Source organism: Panthera tigris, chromosome A3 (genome assembly GCF_018350195.1).
Source record: "Panthera tigris isolate Pti1 chromosome A3, P.tigris_Pti1_mat1.1, whole genome shotgun sequence".
Taxonomy (NCBI): Eukaryota; Metazoa; Chordata; class Mammalia; order Carnivora; family Felidae; genus Panthera; species Panthera tigris.
Window position 1 is genome coordinate 127,619,811 of NC_056662.1, and position 20,726 is coordinate 127,640,536.

At 39.1% G+C, this 20,726-nt stretch overlaps 1 protein-coding gene and 1 pseudogene across 1 annotated transcript in view; one reads left to right on the forward strand and one right to left on the reverse strand.

The window, feature by feature from the left end:
• The window catches only part of DDX1 (DEAD-box helicase 1), a 36,667-nt gene that overhangs the window by 10,425 nt on the left and 5,516 nt on the right, over nt 1-20,726 (reverse strand). The window contains exons 6-17 of the mRNA XM_007080699.3: nt 18,639-18,686; nt 16,791-16,874; nt 16,479-16,562; nt 16,033-16,109; nt 15,267-15,339; nt 13,523-13,599; nt 13,300-13,414; nt 12,458-12,596; nt 6,756-6,816; nt 3,285-3,383; nt 2,331-2,420; nt 1,175-1,363 (exon numbers count right to left, since the gene is read on the reverse strand). Of these exons, the coding sequence (XP_007080761.1) occupies nt 1,175-1,363; nt 2,331-2,420; nt 3,285-3,383; nt 6,756-6,816; nt 12,458-12,596; nt 13,300-13,414; nt 13,523-13,599; nt 15,267-15,339; nt 16,033-16,109; nt 16,479-16,562; nt 16,791-16,874; nt 18,639-18,686 (1,136 nt within the window). The remainder of the gene's footprint in view (nt 1-1,174; nt 1,364-2,330; nt 2,421-3,284; nt 3,384-6,755; nt 6,817-12,457; nt 12,597-13,299; nt 13,415-13,522; nt 13,600-15,266; nt 15,340-16,032; nt 16,110-16,478; nt 16,563-16,790; nt 16,875-18,638; nt 18,687-20,726) is intronic.
• On the forward strand, nt 7,943-8,860 carry LOC107179508 (annotated as a pseudogene).

Below are 20,726 nucleotides of genomic sequence, written 5' to 3' on the forward strand. Positions count from 1 at the left end.
TGCTACAAAGGGCCATATTTCATTCTTTCTCATTGCCACGTAGTACTCCATTGTGTATATAAACCACAATTTCTTTATCTATTCATCAGTTGATGGACATCTAGGTTCTTTTCATAATTTGGCTATTGTTGAGAGTGCTGCTATAAACATTGGGGTACAAGTGCCCCTATGTATCAGTACTCCTGTATCCCTTGGGTAAATTCCTAGCAGTGCTACTGCTGGGTCCTAGGGTAGGTCTATTTTTCATTTTTTGAGGAACCTCCACACTGTCTTCCAGAGCGGCTGCACCAGTTTGCATTCCCACCAACAGTGCAAGAGGGTTCCCGTTTCTCCACATCCTCTCCAGCATCTATCGTCTCCTGATTTGTTCATTTTGGCCACTCTGACTGGTGTGAGGTGATATCTGAGTGTAGTTTTGATTTGTATTTCCCTAATGAGAAGCGACGTTGAGCATCTTTTCATGTGCCTGTTGGCCATCCGGATGTCTTCTTTAGAGAAGTGTCTATTCATGTTTTCTGCCCATTTCTTCACTGGATTATTTGTTTTTCAGGTGTGGAGTTTGGTGAGCTCTTTATAGATTTTGGATACTAGCCCTTTGTCCGATATGTCATTTGCAAATATCTTTTCCCATTCCATTGGTTGCCTTTTAGTTTTGTTGATTGTTTCCTTTGCTGTGCAGAAGCTTTGTATCTTCATGAGGTAAGACTAATCAATTTTAAATGTAATAATAAGAACGCAAAGGTAGCTCTTAGGATATCGTATATTTACAATATGTAACAAACCCTTATTTTATACAGGTAAATCTACAATCAGTGGGAAAATGACTAAATGGGCGCATTAAATTGATTTTTAGGAAAATAAGGAACCTCAAGAGGACATCAAAACACTACTAAAAACCACTGTATCTGAAATTAGATTTACATACCTACATAATCCTATTTATTTATAAAAATTACATCAAGATGATCATAAAAGTAACTCTCACAGAGAGAAAAAGAAAAGTTGAGCCCATCACTTATTCTGTGCCCTCAAGGCCTGAACTTTTCTGGTCCATGTGCGGGACTCCTCTTTTCTTAGGTATAGTATCTGGCTGTAAGAATCACAAAGAGCCCAAGGTTAAGCTAGTTTATGGATGTTTTATTCCACACAAATGTTAACACTGTAAAGTACTTACTCTAATGTGGTTTTTCCCAAGCCTTTCCCAGAGTCTGTCAGTTTTGGGGTTCACTGGGACAACCACATGGTGCACAGTATCCGGGACAGAATCTTCTCCTTTTAAATCAACCCATGTGGGAAAATGCATTATCTTCTCAGACAGCTTCTTTACATCAAAAGAGTGCAAAGTAGCAGAGCAAACAATCACCTAGGGAAACAAAAAAGTCAAAATTTAGCTAAACTGTTCTAATTACAATTCCACCTAACGTGAGGCCCAAAGTATGTTAACCTGGCATCTAAGCAACAGCTGGTGGCATGACTCTGGGCAGGTCAGTCTCAGAGCCGCAGCCCCTCACCCCTGCGTAAACCACGTCTCTATTCCACAAGGCCCGACAAAAACTAGGTAAGATGAGAAGGTGTTTGAAGATCTAAAATCCTAAATTACTGTGTGTCCCCTTCCCTCCCCTTGAAGCCTCTACACCTCTCAAATTCTTCCTAGGAAAGAAGGGTGAGTAAAGCAAGAGTAACATTTTAAGAAATAATTACAAAGGAAACCACTGTTTTTCAACAGCTCCAGATATTTTCCCCTCAAAGAGGAAGCAGTGCTCAGTCTGGAATATAAACTCTAATGCTCTGTAGGAAAAACCAACTAAGAATGTTTTCCTTATCATCCTCAGCGACCTAATTTCCTCAAGTTCCCTTCTCCTTCATTTCTACAGGCAGCTTTTAAGACTCTTTCTTTGTGTGTGCTATGTAATCAGGTAACAAAGAAAATGTTTTCTACAGTAGTTAACTTAATGAGAAGACACTAAGACAAGATGTAAATGTAAAAGAAAATAGGGGCGCCTGGGTGGCTCAGTCGGTTAAGCGTCCAACTTCGGCTCAGGTCATGCTCTCACGGTTCGTGAGTTTAAGCCCCGCGTCGGGCTCTGTGCTGACAGCTCGGAGCCTGGAGCCTGTTTCAGATTCTGTGTCTCCCTCTCTCTCTCTGACCCTCCCCGATCATGCTTTGTCTCTCTCTGTCTCAAAAATAAATAAACATTAAAAAAAAAAAAAAATTAAAACAAATTTCAAAAACATTTGCAAACAAATGCTTGAAAATGTTTTGAAAACAAAAAGCATTAACACATAACAACTGTCTGCATGTATTTTAGGATATATCAGTCATTTCATACCTGAAGTCTTTTCCCATCAGAGGTAATCTGAGGAATCTGACTGTGAATCCTATTTATAAAATCAGAGTAACCTTGAGAAAGAAGTCCATCCTGAAGGAGAAGGAAAGAAAGCGTAATTTTTAAGTCAACACCTAGATCTTTCTTTTGTAAATCAAGTGTAGAAAGATAATGGAAACAAATTCATAAGCATACATATCCCCACCATATTACCAAAATGATTATTTTCTAACGGATAAAGACAAATTATAAATTCAGCTTTAAATTCCATGTAACTAAAATATGAAAAAGCTGACAATAAACAACCCAAAATCTATACTCTAGTGTTCTAGAATGAATATGAGAGTTAATAGCTCCTACCACATATCCTTAAACACAGGATTTTAATTTGAAAAAATGAAAACAAAAATCATCTCAGTGTTATAAAACTACTCAACCCATTTTGAAAATACTTTAGAAGTCTGTCAAGACATTAATATCCTTACAGTTCACATTTTGCAACTATAACATAAAGAAATAATTGTACTGTGTAATTTATGTACCAACAAAGACCACTATTTGGAGTAAAAAAAACAAATCTACATATCTAGTAACAAGAGTAGTTAAACAAACCATGAAGTATCCATGTAATAGAGCATTAGTCAGCCTTTAAAACCTATTTACAAGTAAGGATGTGAAATACATATAATACTACATTTAAAGAAAAAAAAAAGAAAAAATAAATAAATAAATAAAAAAGATTTCCCAGATCCTACACAGCTTGATTTACTATATAAAATAATATTAACATGAATACAAAGAGTGGATGAAAATATGCCAAATTGGTAACAATGATTATTTCTACATGTTGGGATCATGAATGAACTGTATTTTTCCATCATTCTACATATTTTTACCTCCAAACACATAAGCAAACTTTTTTTTTTTTTTTTAAAGCATGACTATAGTCCAACATACAGCTTCATCCAGGACCAGGAATCTAACTTGGGATAAGTTCAGCTTTCCAGTTGACACCAAATCGTCTAGTCTTCCTGGGGTGCCAACGACTATATCTACCTGAAAAATATCAAAAGAAGAACCCAGTGAAAACCGAAGCACTATTATAATCATCATAAAACAGCAACCAATAACGGTCTACTTACCATGAAAACATGCATACTGAAGCAGTGACAGCTCCAAATTCAGAGAAAAGGAGCTATAGATAATGCCCTATTACCAAACCTGTATTTGGCGTGAAATTAACATGAAGATTTTAGTAGCTGATTTTGATATCCTTAACTGATATAGCCTAATACATAAAATAATATATATATATATAATCTAACATACAAAATAATTTATAAGACTACAGTCTAATATAAAAAATACATAAATATTTTCCAAGTGAAAACCAGATGAATCTTATGGGAACTCAAATCAAACCAGGACTCGATTCCCAGCTCCGCTGTTAGCCAGCTGGATGACCTCAACTTAATTAATCTCTTCTAGTTTCAATTTTCTCATTTTTGGAATCTGCTTTGCAACATGGCTGTGACAACTGAGAGATGAGATACAGAAGGCACTCGATGCCCAGTTTGTGTGCCAGGTGCTCAATAAATGCAGTTATAATTAATAACGATGATGCTCTGACTACCCAGGAACGCAATCATAATGACTCCTTGTCAAGTGCTTAGAATGAACAGGCACAGTGCTAATGTTTTACAAGTACTGTGTCATCTCATGACCACTACAGAAAACAATACTATCTTTATTCCTATTTTTAAATGAGGAAACTGAAGTTTAGAATACTGAAGTCATGAGAATTTAAACGATACAGCTCCAAAGTACCCAAACTAAATTTCAAACTCAAAGTCCAAACCTGAGTAAAGGTCTAAGTCAAATAAGAACAAGTTTTACTTAACTTTTTATTATAAAAATTTTCAAGTATACACACAGGGAACAGAATAATAAGTCCCCACATCAGTACAAATAACAAACATTTTCCATTCACACACACGTCTTTTAATCAAGCTCAAAGGTAAAGTGATCAGGAACATAGACTTTGAAGTAAGGTCTACCGGTGAGACATAAGCTCTTGGGCAAGTGACTTAATATTTACTATCAGCCCTCTTCCTAGTCTGTAACAATGGAGAAGAGCATCATTTCAGAAGGCTACCATGGGAACTGAATAAGACAATGTAGGTAAGCATTTAGCTGGGCTTGGTCCAGTTCTAGAAAGCAGTCAATAAAGGTAAACTGTTTTAAAGTGTATATATACATCTATGTGTGAGCACAAATATTACATCAAACCATTCAATCAATTAGACAACTCAAAACTTCTACTCGATTAATCGGCATGAAAACTCACTCCTATTCTTCATTTGTTTTCTCCACTGTAGACTAAAAACATAATTTTCTCCTAACAAATTTATCACCGGAGTCTCATTACTTCGATATCTCACAGACACTTGAAGAAGCAGAATCCTGTGTTGGCTTTTAATTTGAACCAACAGAAGGCATTTATAGTCCCATGAAAAATAAAACAGACATTTCTCAAGCGATTGTTTCATCTGTAGTGATAACAATAAGCAAATTTCAGTTCAATGTAGAGAATATTGCCTGAAAATCTGAAGATAAAGGCCTGTTTAAGTGTGTTAAGAACAACCATGTGCCAAGCACCGTGACATGGGTTGTACAGGACAATGAACAAAATATCACTCTCACTCTGTATGTAACATCTCTTTACTATAGGATTCCAACCCACATGTGATTTTCCTCTCTTCTCTATTTCAGTAGCAAAAAAACTCACTTTACATGAAATATAGACATGTAAAGAAAAAAGTTTAAAGAAAAAAAGTCAGTTAAGTTGGAAATATTTACATAACTTGTGTAAGAGCTCCAACCACTCCTCTAGGCCTCAACTGCACAGGCTGCATTACTGTGCAACTCTAAAATATTTTTTAAATTACACAGTTCTACTCTCGTACTCCAAAGCTGACTTCTGGTCCAGCGTAAGATACAACACAGGACTAGGGCTGAGCCACAGGATGACGGGAGACGGAACAAGGAGAGAATACAGGTGGAAAGAAGAGCAGAGAGAGAACATCTGAGATCCGCTAAGTAGAATGGAAGCAAATCTGGTCAAGAAAGCTACAGAATAACACTGTCTTTACCTCTGCCATTGGATTTAGCCAGTACCAAATGTTAGATGACTGACAAATCATATAGAATTCCCTAAAAGCTCTGCAGCTGGAAAACAGGAGTTAAGAAGCTTAGTAACTTACGGGGAAAACGGACTGGGGTTTGAGAAACCAAGAATAGGAATGAACATATTAAATCTCTCTCTCTTTTTTAATTTATTCATTTATTTTTCAGAGAGAGAGACAGAGTACGAGCAAGGGAGGGGCAGAGAAAGAGGGAGACACAGGATCTGAAGCTGAGCTGTCGACACAGAGCCCGACGCGGGGCTCGAACCCACAAACCATGAGATCATGACCTGAGCCGAAGTCGGATGCTTAACCCACTGAGCCACCCCGGCACCCTGAACATATTAAATTTCCTACAATCCCTAAAAAATATAACACAGCAAATAAAAACCTATCAAAGCAATATTACTATCTTAGAACAGTATTAACAAGTATAGCAATAGGATTCTTTGCTTTTAATATGTCATACCAGGTCAAATCCAAACCATCTGGCATAAAATTTCATTTGATAGAGACACCAATGGGACTGGAGGAAGTAGACATATTTCCTCACTGTGACTCAGTATCAGGAGGTTTAGATTAAATGATAAAATATTTAGGGAAGGAAATGGAAGAGAAATTTGAAAGGAGCAAGTTATTTCATACACATGAAATATTTTATGAAGTCCTATCTATATCTGGCTTCACAGAATTGATGAGCACAGTTAAGAATATCCCAAGCTTCTTCCCCCATAATGAGGATCACTGTCTTAGCTTTGTCCTTTGTAACCGCCTGCCTGAGCAGTCTGTGAGACTCCCCCCACCCTTATCTAACTTCTCTCCCTCCTTCTGGAGCCACATTGTATCGTTCTTCATCCTTCCTTTGGGTCCCTGTGACAACTTTTACATTCTCTGCAATCCAGCTGATCTCCATTTCTATCCTTAACTCTACTTTCTTCTTTCTCCATTATCCCCAAAAGAAAGGACTCTTAATTCATGAGAAAGCAAGAAGAAAATCCTCAAGTGCTCAAAAGGTAAATGAAGAAACCAAACATCCTGTATGCTGAATTTTGCATGAGGGGTGCAAAGAAACTGCTGTACACTCTTAGGAAAAGAAAAGACACCCCCACAAGGTGTTTCTGAACACATACTTGACCTTGTTCTAATTTCAGCCTCACTTGATTTTTCCTGAAGCACAACAGAACTACACTGCGAAAATGACGACCCATCATGCAACCTCTTAAAAATTAAAAGTACAACTTACCCCATTATCCAAAACAGAGAGCTGATCTCGTGCTGCAACACCTCCAATTATCAGAAGCTCCCTGAAATAAATAGCATCATGATAATGAAGAGAAAGATTAAAGCGCTTTATTGTTTGACTTGTATTGTTTGACTCATACATTACTAGTAGGAAAGTAAAACAGTGGTGTCACTTTAGAACACAGCTGGATGGCTCCTGAAAACATCAAATGTGAAGCTACTATGTGATCCAGAAATTCCACTCCTAGGTACAGACCCGGGAGAAATAAAAATGATGTCCACACAAAAACCTGTACGCTAATGTTCACAGCACAGTAGCCAAAAAGTGGTAACAACCCAAATGTCCATCAGCTAACAAATGGATAAACAAAAATGTGGCACATGCATCTAATGGGATACTTTGGGGCAATAAAAAAGAACTAAGCACTGATACATGCTGCATCGTGAACAAATCCTGAAAACACTATGCTAAGTGAGAAAAGCCAGTCAGAAATGAGCACATACCATCCAATTCCATTCATGTAAAATGTCCAAAAAAGGCAAATCTATAGTCAGAAAATGAACCAGGGGTTGCCTAGGGATGGGAAGGTTATGAGGACATGGAATGGCTGTCAATGGGTACAGTGCTTCTTTTTGAGTGTCATGAAAGGTTTAAAAATTGGTTTTGGTGACAGCTGCACATCTCTGTGAATAGAATAAAAACTAAAAGCAATCTGTACACTTTAAGCAATGGATTGTATATGTGAATTAGATCTCACTAAAGCTATTTGCAAAAAGTGTTTTTTGTTTAAATATTTATTAACTTTTGAGAGAGAGAGAGAGAGAGAGAGAGAGCGAGCATATACGCACACACACAAGTGTGGGCCTGGGGCAGGGGCAGAGAGAGAGGGAGAGAGAATCCCAATCCCACGCAGGCTCCACACCCTCAGCACAGGGCCCGAAATGGGGCTAGAGCACACGAACCGTGAGATCATGACCTGAGCCGAAATCAAGAGTCGGATACTCAACTGACTGAGCCACCCAGGTGCCCCACGATTGTCTTTTTATAAAGCAGACAAAATTACTTTCTGATGCAGCCAGATAACTTTCAATCAGAAGTATCGACCAACCATCTTTATTTTATTCTTATTTGATCAATCTTTTAAAAAAGACTAGAAAACATTAAGGAAATAAATGACAGGGTCTCTGTTCTGCAGGATGAAATTTGTTAAAGTTGTCAAGAATAAGGCTTACCTCAAGAGATACCAAGTGCAATTTAGAAGATGATGAGAGGGTAAAACTGATTACTATGCTTGGAAACACTTGGAAACTTGGGATAAGAGTAAATACAACACACCTAAATACAGGATGATAGCTCATGTAATCAACAGGGATACCATTTGTGAGATCGCCTGTGCCCTAACAGAAGGAGACGTGACAGTTTGTGCAGCTCATGTTCACAAACTCCCAAAGCATGGTGTGAAGGCTGGCCTGAGAAATTAAGCATACTGTACCGGCCCGCTGCTGGCCTGCAGGCTTCTCAACAGGTTTGACATGGACAAGATCTACGAAGGCCAAGTGGAGGTGACAGAGATGAACACAATGTGGAAAGCATTGACGCTCCACACGGTGCCTTCGCCTGCTATCTGGATAAAGGGCTTGCCAGAACTACTACTGGACATAAAGCTCTGGGGGCCCCCAAGGGAGCTGTGGATGGAGGCTTGTCTATTCCTCACAGTACCAAACGATTCCCTGATTATGATTCAGAGAGCAAGGAATTCAGTGCAGAAGGACATGAGAAGCACATCATAGGTCAGAACATGGCAGACTGTATGTGTTACCCAGTGGAAGAAGATGAAGATACTTATGAGAAGCAATTTTCTGAACACCGAAGAACAATATAACTCCAGATATGATGGAGGAGATGTGTAAGAAAGCTCACAGTGCTACCCAAGAGAATCCAATCTATGAGAAGAAGCCTAAGAAAGTTAAAAAGAGAGGTGGAACCATCCCAAAATGTCTCTTGCCTGGAACAAAGATCAGGTAGCTCAGAAGAAGCAAGCTTCCTTAAGAGCTCAGGAGAGGGCTGCTGAGAGCCAATAAACCAAAACCACAATTTGCTACAAAGTTTTTCAGGTAAAGACAATAATAAACTTATTCCCTAAACAGCTAAAAAAAAAAAAAAAAAAAAAAAAAAAAAAAAAAAAAAAGCAAGTAGGTGACCTTAACAGACTCTTATAATAATTCTATGGCTGATTAAAGATTGGCTTTATGGTTTCCTATCTGCAACTTGAGCAATTCAGGTAGTAAAAACAAACAACACAAAGAGACTTCTAGCCTATGAACGTGCATGACCTTGGCATATTCCCTAACCTACTACATTAGAGCCATTATGTTCCTAAGTCTGATAACACCAGATGCCAGAAGGTCTCTAAAAGGATCACCCAGAGGAGCTGCCATTCTTCCTCAAGAAAACAAAAAAGTTCTAATTCCTCTTCCCTGGAAATTCTGACTCAGTGCATTCAGGAGAGGACCAACAAATCTATCTGTATCGTTAAAAAAGGCCCCAAAGTTCCCAGGTTTGGAAACTATGGTCCTAGATGCATCATTTCATCTCCTACAATGCTTGACTCTTATCCATAATCCCAATCAGATATGTTTATCCCTATAAATTTAGCAGAAGATACACACACACACACCAATCTATGCTGGTGTGCAAAGCACTGTAGGCTTGAGGAATATAAAAGAACACCCCCTGCCTCAAGCAGTGTAAAACTAGTAAGCGAGGATGAGCGACGCCGTGCGTATTTAAAACAAGGACCGCTAGCACATGACAGTGTGTAAGGGTTAAGGCAAGGCACACAGTCAGTGGTATCTAAGGAAGGAGAAAGGACTGGGCTGGTACGATTCGGTTAGTTTCACAGACGGGAACTTGAGCCGGGTTTTCAAGGAAGCCTTGTTTACACAGAATACTAATGAGTATTCTCACAATTTTACCATCTTAATAAACAAACTGATTTTACCAGTCATCTTCCCTTCCAGTCCTTGTCCATAGGCATGTTAACCTTTACACCTAACTGTAGCACAAAAATCAATTCACAATAGCATTTTACTTCTTCCAAAAACACTGTCTTACAAATTCCAAGTCCCTTACACGAAGCAGATACCCTGGTTGTGTCCCCCGACCTCATCCCCCACGCATTTTACCCAACTCGTTCTGCTGTTTCTCTCCCCTTCACACCATCCCCACATCCCCACACTTAATTCTGGGAATGCAAAAACTTTCTCATTATTATGCTCCTGACACCGAGCTGAAGACTTCACACATGGTAGGTATTCAAATAGTTCCCGAGTGACATCATCAATGCCAAAACAAAATTAGGAACTATTTTACCTAAAAAGTTTGTGTCAAGGTCTAATCTATCCCTGAACAGGTTCACTCGTAAGAAAACTCAGCATTGCGGAGACGGTCCCGCGTGACGTCAACAATCCCAGGTTTCTGAAATTGGACAGTGGTGACCGTGGCACAACCTGACTGTGCCAAGAACCACTGCACCGGACACCTGAAGTGGGGAATTTCATGGTGTGTGAACTGTTTCAATGAAGAAGGCACTAAAGGCAAAATTAACAACAATCAAGTGAGTGACAACTCACAGACTAGTTTATAAGGTAGAGCCTCCCTCAAAACGGCAAAAGGGACCGCCACTGAGCGAGAGGCTCCACCGGACCACTGAACTCATGGTCTCCCTCCAACGCAGGAAGCGCCTTCTGCCTGGAGAGGGAGCGGTCCGAGGGCCCGAATGGAAAGTTCTCATCCCCGGGAGACAGGCTGGACTCAGCCGCCCCAAGCTGTTTACCAACATGCCAGAAATAGTGATGCACCTTCTATGCAAATGAAGTGACGCATCCTAGCACCGAATGAAACGCTCCCTTAAAAAAGTGTGTAGGGCACCTGGGTGGCTCAGCCAGTTAAGCGTCCCAACTCTGGATTTCAGCTCAGGTCATGATCCCAGGGATGTGGGAGGGAGCCCCACATCAGGCTCTGCACTGAGCATGGAGCCTACTGGAGATTTTCTCTGCTTCTCTCTCCCTCTCTCTCTGCCCACTCTCTCTCTCCAAATATATAAACATTTTTTAAAAATTTAATTTTTATTCTGATATTGTTTTGCGAACCATGACACTTCACGGAAGAGCAAAATCTCAATTTACTTTTTTTTTAATGTTTATTTATTTATTTTTGAGAGAGAGAGAGACAGAGCACGAGCAGGGGAGCAGCAGAGAGAGAAGGGAGACACAGAATCTGAAACAGGCTCCGGGCTCCGAGCTGTCAGCACAGAGCCCAACATGGGGCTCAAACTCACAAACCGTGAGATCGTGACCTGAGCCGAAGCTGGACACTCGATGCTCAACTGACTGAGCCATCCAGGCACCCCCAATTTACTTTCTATTGAACTTATCAAACAGGAGTTTTATATAAAAAATAATTGCTGGGAATGCAAGCTGGTGCAGCCACTCTGGAAAACAGTATGGAGGCTCCTCAAAAAACTAAAAATAGAACTCCCCTAAGACCCAGCAACTGCACTACTAGGCATTTACCCAAGGGATACAGGTGTGCTGTTTCGAAGGGGTGCGTGCACCCCCAAGTTTACAGCAGCATTATCAACAATAGCCAAAGTATGGAAAGAGTCCAAATGTCCATCAATGGATGAATGGATAAAGAAGATGTGGTAATATATACATATATATATATATACACATAAACTTGTATATAAACAAGTATGTATATACATATATGTATATATCTATACACACATATATGTATGTATATACATATGTATATATATGTTATGTATAGATATATACATAAACTTGTATACATAAACACGTATATATACATACATAAACTTATGTACATATGTACATATATATAATGGGGTATTACTCGGCAATCAAAAAGAATGAAATCTTGCCATTTGCAACAACTACGTGGATGGAACTGGAGGGTATTATGCTAAGCAAAATTAGTCAGAGAAAGGCAAATATCACTCATATGAGGACTTTAAGATACAAAACAGATGAACATAAGGGAAGGGAAGCAAAAATAACATGAAAACAGGGAGGGGGATAAAACATAAGAGACTCTTAAACACAGAGAACAAACAGAGGGTTACTGGAGGGGTTGTGGGAGGGGGGATGGGCTAAATGGGTAAGGGGCACTGAGAAATCTACTCCTGAAATCATTGTTGCTCTATATGCGAACTAATTTGGATGTAAATTAAAAAAAATAAAAAAATAAGTTAAAAAAAAAAAAAAAACAATGAAATAACATGGGATGCTAAATAGCCACACGCTCAGGATTAGAAATAAAGTGTAATACACGGGATGTTCATAAAATTTTAGGGATGAATGAAAATTTAAACATTTTGAGCATGGAGAAATGGTCCAGTATTATTTGCCTAATGTTTATATAGTATGTAAACATATTGGAAGAAACTTACAAAACTAAATGGTGTATATTCAGAACATTATTTTGTGTAATAAAAATTTTCAAAGAGAAAAAAATAATTACTACTATGTATCAAAGTTAAATCGTTACACACTCCCACCGGTGCATTTGAATGCATACTGAATTTCTACCTCATTTTTTTTTTTCTATCTCACTCTTCTTCCAAAACACCTCAAACCTAAAAACAACAGGCATATGAGCACAAAAGGAAGCTTTACCTTAATTTAGGATTATCAATATATTTCTTAAACTGCTTGACGTTATTCAAAGTTTGTTCAGCTAACTCTCGGGAGGGCTCGACGATGAGAGCTTTCGGAGCATTGGGGAGAAACTTTGTTTGTGCCACCTGCGCATTACCTTAAGAAAACAGAAACGATTGGAACACGTTCAAATCACACCTCAATACTTTTACTTGTAAAGCACCAGCGCAAATATTCCAATATCAGAATTTTCAATAACTGTCGAAAAGTATAGGAGGTGGTCATAAAACAAAATAAAGCTAAGATTCCTAAAATGAACTATGGCTTCTTTAAATTTACTTGCAATAAATGCAATTGATTATATATTTTGTGATAAAGTAAACAAGCTATGAAATGTATTTACTTTAAATAATATAGTGGGTAAGAGTACGAGCTCTGGGCTCGAACTGCTTGGGTTTAAATTCAGTTCTCCCACTTGCTGTGTGTGACCGTGGGCAAGTTACGTCAAGTCCCTGCTCCTCGAGGTCTTTGTACAGTGGGAAGAGGGCTACCTTACAGGGTAGTGAACACCGATCCATGTAAAGCACTTGACACAGTGCCCATGGCGCTGAATACGCACAAGTTCAGAAACGCTAGACATCATCATCATGATCAGGTTCCCCAAAAGGCCTACGCTGACACTGAATACTCAAGAGTTTATGAATTGGGTTTTGAAACTGGATTTTACTGACATGGTACATAAAGATGTGTGACTAAACCAGCAAAGGGAGCATATGGAACTCACTTACTATGAGAAGCCTCCTTACTGGAGTTTTCGCCAGTACCCCATTCCTGAAATTGCTACCCTCTCAGGGGCATACCTGTGTGCTGTGATTTGACAACATAACCATCCGCTGCCTTGGAAAGAGCAACAAAACCATCTTTTGGTGGAAACTTAAATTCTTCTTCACCGAAGTTAAATTTTAGTTCAGCATTCTAGCATTGAAAAAGAAAAGGAAAATTCTTAACCTACTAGCACACTAACTAATACAAAATAGTGAAGATCAGAGTAGCTTAGAATCATAGCAACATTTTTCTAATTACCTTCAAAACACAAGCAGGAAAGAGGGCTTGGTTCTTCATATGTGGTGGTATTTCAAATGCCAGACCAAGGTCTTTTCCTTAAAAAGAGAGAGAAACCGAAACTATCAGAAAAGAACCTCCCCACACTCGCACCATCACCACTATCAACCCAACTGCATTCATGCTTTCGTGTCCTGTTCCCATGGATAAATTGTCCTGCTCAATGCCAGACCTTTCACTTTTTCACTTTTTTACTTTACTCCTAGAAGTGCCCTTTCTGCCCCCTACATTTCTAAACATTCCCTACCTACTGGATCACTTCCATTAGACGCTTCAACTAGACTTTCCATGGCATACAAGCACACTGCAATAGCTCCCATATTAAAACACAGACAACCTCCTTGAATCCACATCTTCCTCCATTCACCTTCTATTTTTTTTCTCTTCTGTAGTAAAACTCCCTGATCTCCATTTTCACCATGTCACTTCATTTCATCTCATTCTCTATTCAAGTGATCCCCCATCAGGCTCCCCCAACTCACCCATCACGCTCACGAAAAGAGGTCCTTCTCAAGCTCATCAGTGATACCTTCTTGCCAAACCCGGTGGCAAATCTCATCCGTCACCTTCCCAAGTTACACCCATCAGCAGCACTGGACACAATCTGACTATTCCCTCCTCCTTCAAATACTTTCCTCACATGGACCGCAGGACCTCAACCGCTCTTGCTTCTCCTGCTGGCTCTCCTCCTCATTCACCTCTGCTGCATTCTCCTCCGTCTAACCACCTCTAACCACAGGAACACCCCAGGCCTCAGATCTCTCCTATTCCTCATCTATTCTCCTTCCCTAAGGGATCTCATCCAGTCTTCCAGCTTTAAACTCATCGTTAAGCCAATGTCTCCCAAAGATGTATCTCCAACCCTGACCTCCTGACTTACACACTTAACCAGTTACTTGGCTTTACCACTTAGATGTGTAGGAAGTACCTCCAATTTAATACACCCCAAATAGAAACCCCAGCATCCAAATGGCTCCCTATCTACTGCCACCACCCTCACCACTCTGTTTTTAACACAGAAGCCATAATGATACGGTTAAAGATGCCAATTCTCTACTCAAAACCAATCAGGCTTCCAATCTCACTCAGAAAGTTTGTATCATGGCCTATAAGGCCCTATCCTACAAGGCCTGGCCTCACTACCTCAACTGACCTAACATTCTACCACCCCTCTCCACGCCCAGTGTTCTCCAGCTCCATTGGCCTCCTCGCTGTTACTCAAATACCTCAAGCACACTTTCCTCCCGAGACCTTTGCGTTTACTGTTCCCTCTGCTTGAAACACTTGGAAGATTTTTGCACGGCTCACCACCCGACGCGTTCGGATTGCTACTCAGATGTCACCTTATCAGAGAAGGCTTTTCTGACAACCCTGTGAAAGTAGCACAGCCCTAGACTGCCATCACCCTCCATCCCCTTACCCTGCTTACAATCTCCTTCGGGGCACTCGTTCCCACCTGGCCCATTGTGCCTCTGTCTCCCCCCACCGGTAGGTAAGCCCCACAAGACTAAACGTGTTTGTCTATTCCATCTTCTACTCATCTTTGGCACCTCCCGGTGTGCCTGGCATACAGGAAATGCTCAGTAAGTATTGGTTCAAAGGTAAGACAGGGAGGGAGAAATGAAGAAGAGGGTAAGGGAATTATAAGTTATAAATATTTGTTATCATGTATTTTCTCTAATAAGACAATCCACAGAAAGCTCACCATTTTTGGAGAACTTGACATGCCCTTTATCTATATCTAGGTAACATCCAATGGTATCGTGCATAGTGAATTCCTAGAAAAGCACAAAGTCAAGTGCTGTTAACAGGAAGCAAAATCATAAAGTCACAAGTTCACATACAGCTACATCAAAAGTACACATCAGTTCTTTAAAATAATTCCTTGAGGCCCTAATGTAGGTGTTTAAAACTGCCATTATTTCAGGCGCCTGACTGGCTCAGTCAGTGGAGCGTGCGACTCTTGATCTTGAGGTCGTGAGTTTGAGTCCCATGTTGGGGATAGAGATTACTTAAAAATAAAGTCTTTAAAAACAAAACAAACAAAAATGCCTATTACAGCATATCATATGTAACAACAGAGGCATCTTGACAGGCTTTTTAGAATCAACAGGATACTCGGGCTCATCCACATTAAAAACTACGTTTAGATTCATGATTAGATTTTCATGATCAAAAACAAGAAATGAGAAGAACATAATGCATTCAAGTTAAAGCCAAAATCAAAATGGATGAAAACAAAACAAAGTAGTATATTTGGAAAGGCTAATAAATGGCCACAGGGAAAAATATTTAGCTCATTTTGTAACATTTCTTCACTGAAGTCCAAATCTGAACTTTCTGTGGAATACACTCAGAAAATCCACTTGAATCTGAGAGTCACTTTTATATCCTCAGTCATGTCACAAGTGATCAAGTAAGTACGCAAGAGAACTTAGTAATGCCACAATTAGGTCGAGAATACAACTTACCTCTCCGTAATTATCAAACTGTTTATTATGGGATTTCTTTCCTGTTCCACCAAAGCCAAATCCAAACTTGTCAGTACCTAGATTTTAAAATACACGTTATTTATTGGTTAAGAGTAAACGTAAAACTAAACACTCCGCCCATAAAAGAAGTTCACAAATCTACAATAACTTGAAGCACCTATGCTACGCTGTGTGGTACATATTTATTCATACTGACTTTACTCTTTTTCTTAACTTTGTTCCTCCTCATTTTATACTGTTACAGTATGTACTTCTTAACACTTCAAATCCTTTTGGAACACAGTGAGTATACATACATTTATGTCCAAGTTTCTAAAATATAAACTTTATATGGTTATGCTTATTTATTTTGCTCCCCACTGTAATAAATGTCAACAATCCACAAATATAAATCCGTAAATTCAGTTTATCTTAGAAATGCTTACCTAGGTCTAAGGAAGCCTGCATGGAAGACCAGCCAACCCTGCACAATCCTTGGTCGTGACAGGATACTTCATAGTAGTGCTTTCCTGTAAGGGCAAATACTCCGAGGTTTATACACACCTAGGATTCATTTGCCATGTAGCCACTTTCCCATTGTTTCTGAATTACAATTTGTATGTTCCAAATGAAGAACGGTCTGTCTTTTTGTAACATTAGAAATCTTCTCAGATCCTTACTTAAAGCTACAGAAAGCAAGCTCATGTATTAATACATTACTTCACAAGCTGAGACAAGTACAAATGCTATTTAAATACCTTTCGTCAACCCTTTAGTGGCTCTGCATCCGTGCCACTCCTTCACTTCTCTGCTTTGACAACAAAGACCATCTGACCCAATTGCTGGATTTGAGAAAAACGCAAAAAAACATGTCAGTACAATTATATAAATTAAGCATTCAGTCTCACCAATAAAATAATTCTTTCACTTGTTGCAATGTTCCAGACGCTGAGACTTACTGATCCTGAGTAACAAGATCTTCCCTACAGGTAATCACCCTTATTCATCCCCTGGAAGGCCCTGGCCATGTGGCGGACTAGTTTCTATACTGTTATCTATACTGTCATCTATTAACTCAGGTGAGACCTTACTGCATCAAGTCTGGAAAGGAGTCACCACGGCACCTAATCTCACTCACACCGATAACTCAGCTGCATCACCAACACAAATGTGTTCAGACAATCCTTGTCTAGAGTCTTTTAAAGAAATGGATACTACGAGGTGATGCAGCACTCACTCATCAATACCTATTGCTCTGACTTTATGCTTAAATTAGAGCTTGAGCAAATACGACACTAAAAGGAAAATGGGAACTATCTCTGGCTCGTTCCCCAATCCACGGATCCAGAAACCACAGAGAAAGCGGGGAAAAGCACAAATAAATAAACCTGTGGTTATTCGCTAATATTAGGACCCTACTAAACGATGTTCTGTATTATACCTCATGGGCAGTCACAGTGCTTGTCAGCGCTTACTGGCTCTAACTAAGCATACAGCCTTCGTTTGTCCTGGAAAGAAACTGTAACTTCTGTCCCGGCTCAGGCTTACGACCCCAGTTCCCTACCTGAACGTACAACAAACCCTCAAGAAAAGCATCTCATCACACATTTTACTTCACTCATCAGAAATTAAATTATTTATTCAAAGTATAAATTCTTATTCGTATGGGTACTATGTTCCATAAAACTTTACAAACTCTTTAAAAAGTTATCTAAGCAATGGCAAATCCTTAAAATTTCTGTATTTAAAATTCTTTACGCATGCATACAGATAGAAACTTTATACAAACTAGAAGTCACGTGGTGGAGAGCAGCAGTTTACATGTTCTGTTGGTCTGTCTGGGGCGTGATTACTCACACTCCCTCTACTTCTTTGTATCCTGCTTCCGTTCTCACCCACACCTGGCGAAAATTCTTCAAGTCAACACTACAGTTCTGCCTCATTCTCTATAAAGGCCACACAATGGTCCTCGGATACACCCTAATCTTTGTTAACCAATCTCTGGGCAGTAATGGGATTCATCCTCTCGTCAGTTTTTACCATTTACAGGTGACGCCACATCTAACAGCTCTGTATGTATACCCTCACATACGGGCACTCATACTACAACGGGCTAGACCTTCCAGAAGTATAGACATATTTTTAACCAGCAATGCCAAACTGCTTTCCAGAAAGGCAGTAATTTGATAGGCTGGTTATCACTCTGTTCGACTGCTGCCAATCAAATGGGTATAAAACGACACCTCACTGCAACTTTAATTTCCACTTAGCTGCTATCTGTAAACATTGTCTCTGAACGACTGTTGTCATTTGGATCTGCTCTCGTGGGCACTGCTGATTCACATCCTTCAGCCACTTTCTTTACGGGTTATCTTTCTTACCAAACAGGTAACTTGTTATCTACATGAGACCCCTTGCCATTTTATATGGTTTCTGCATCCGTCATCAACACTGCAAGTGTTCTTTCTGCACTTTTTTGTTTTTGTCTACTGACGTTCTTCTGTGGTATCTCTTACACATATGTTTTTAAATATTAAGCAAATACACCTCTATCTTTTGCAATTTCCAAGTTTCCTATTTGGGTCAGGAAAAATCTATCCACTTACCAAAAGCAGATCCTCTATCATATGGGTTCATTTGCCATTTGTTGAGCACTAAAAATAAGTTACAAACATATGAAATTGAAAACTCTCTAAAAAACAAGCCAAACATTTTATATTTTACATACCTTAATTCCTCTGGATTTAATATGGCTTTATACATTATTTGGAATGTACAAGTAAAAGCTCTGCCGTTTTTATTCAAGGCAAAATTGAAAGTGAAAACTGAAACAGGTCAAAGGCAATAATCACGGGCCTTCTGGGCTAAAATCTTATCTCCTCACTTCCTTCACTGCACTTTGTAGTAGAAGGCACTGATCCCTGTAAGAACTATGAAGGCACTGATAAATGAAGTTTTGGTAACTAAATAACCTGATTACAATCATAATGGAAATAAATGACCAACATATCAAGATCTAGTTAAGTATCACTATCATTTTTAAAAGAAAAGTTCTTTATTTTAATTAAGTCCATATCACATTCAAAAGTCACAATTTTTTTTTTCCTCCTCCCTTGCATGGGATCAGCATTTTCCTTTTCTAAAACACCTTAATAGTCTATGGATAACCAAAGAATTGTAATAGCTAGAGAACTCTACATGTTTTCCGGCCCAGTTTCCTGACCAACGTAGAAATCTTTCCTAGATTACTTGTGGTCAAATGATATCTATCGTCGGCTTAAACACTCTGATGGAGAAGTAACTTCCTCTGAGGCTCTCTCTTTCATTGTGGGCTCAATCGAGCTAATTAGTAAGTATTTACACAGAAATCTTCATTAGGTTATTTCTAATTAGTCCGGCTCCTTTCTAGAACAAGTATTTTCTCTCCAGATCCCTTCAATGATTTCAATGATTTAACAACTATCCCAACACTTTTTTTTACTTATTTCTCTATGTTTACACATCTAGTTTCTTGATCTCCCAGTTTAAGGTGTCAAGACCCGACTAGGCTCCCATGCTGATAGGGCAGGGCCTGCTTGGGATTCTCTCTCCCCCTCTCACTCTGCCTCTCCCCAACTCGCGCGCTTTCTCTCTAAATAAATAAATAAATATTTTAAATCAATAAATATCTAATTTATTTCTCACAGGCCACGATATTCAAAACTACTACCATTCTGGTTATCCTCCTTTGGAAGGATGCTCCTGTATCACCATCTCTCATAAATGATGGTTTACTGTTGTTACAAGTTCTGAAACTACTTTCAAGTAGGCCAACAGTCTAAAGACTTCATATCCATTACCTCGCAATTCCTCTACAAATGAGTTCATTCTATGGACTATGCAACATTGTATCTTTAAATTACTGAGAAGAAAAATGTTGATATACCCAGTTCACTCCACTTAAGCTTGCAATTTTGCCACAATGCTGTTTTGTATCATGAAACAAATAGGACTTAAAACATAAAAATTTTTTAAATAAAAATTTAAAATTTAAATTTAAAATTTAAAATAAATTTTGTCAAAGTATTAACAAAACCATAAATTATTCAAGGTAGAATGGAATTCAGAACCATTTAACAAAAGCAACACAATTTACAGATGAGGAAATTGATGTAAGATTGTTCATGGCACAGATAGGACCAGAAATCCTAATAAAAGACCAGTCTCAAAGTAAATGGGACTAAAACTGAGTTTAAAATTTATACTTTACATTTTAACTTCCTGGACCCCTTTCTTATCTTAAAGGGAAAATGCATGCCTCTTTTCCCTGTGGAAGGCAATACTTCCCACCATCATGGATTTTTACTCCATCAATTTTTTAATAAAATCCTTAATACCTTTGTAAAATACTGCACCAACGTATCTTCAATATTAGACATAAGGGTATTATTCTCTCAAAGAGAGCACCACTAGTATTTTAGGAGACAATCTTTTTTTTAATGTTTACTTTTCGGGGAGACAGAGACAGCAAGTGAGCGAGCGTGGGGGAGGGGCAGAGAGAGAGGGAGACACAGAATCTGAAGCAGATTCCAGGCTCTGAGCTATCAGCACAGAGCCTGACGCAGGGCGCGAACCCACGAACCAGGACATGAGCCAAAGTCTGATGCTTAACCGACTGAGCCACCCAGGCACCCCTAGGAGGGACAATCTTTCAC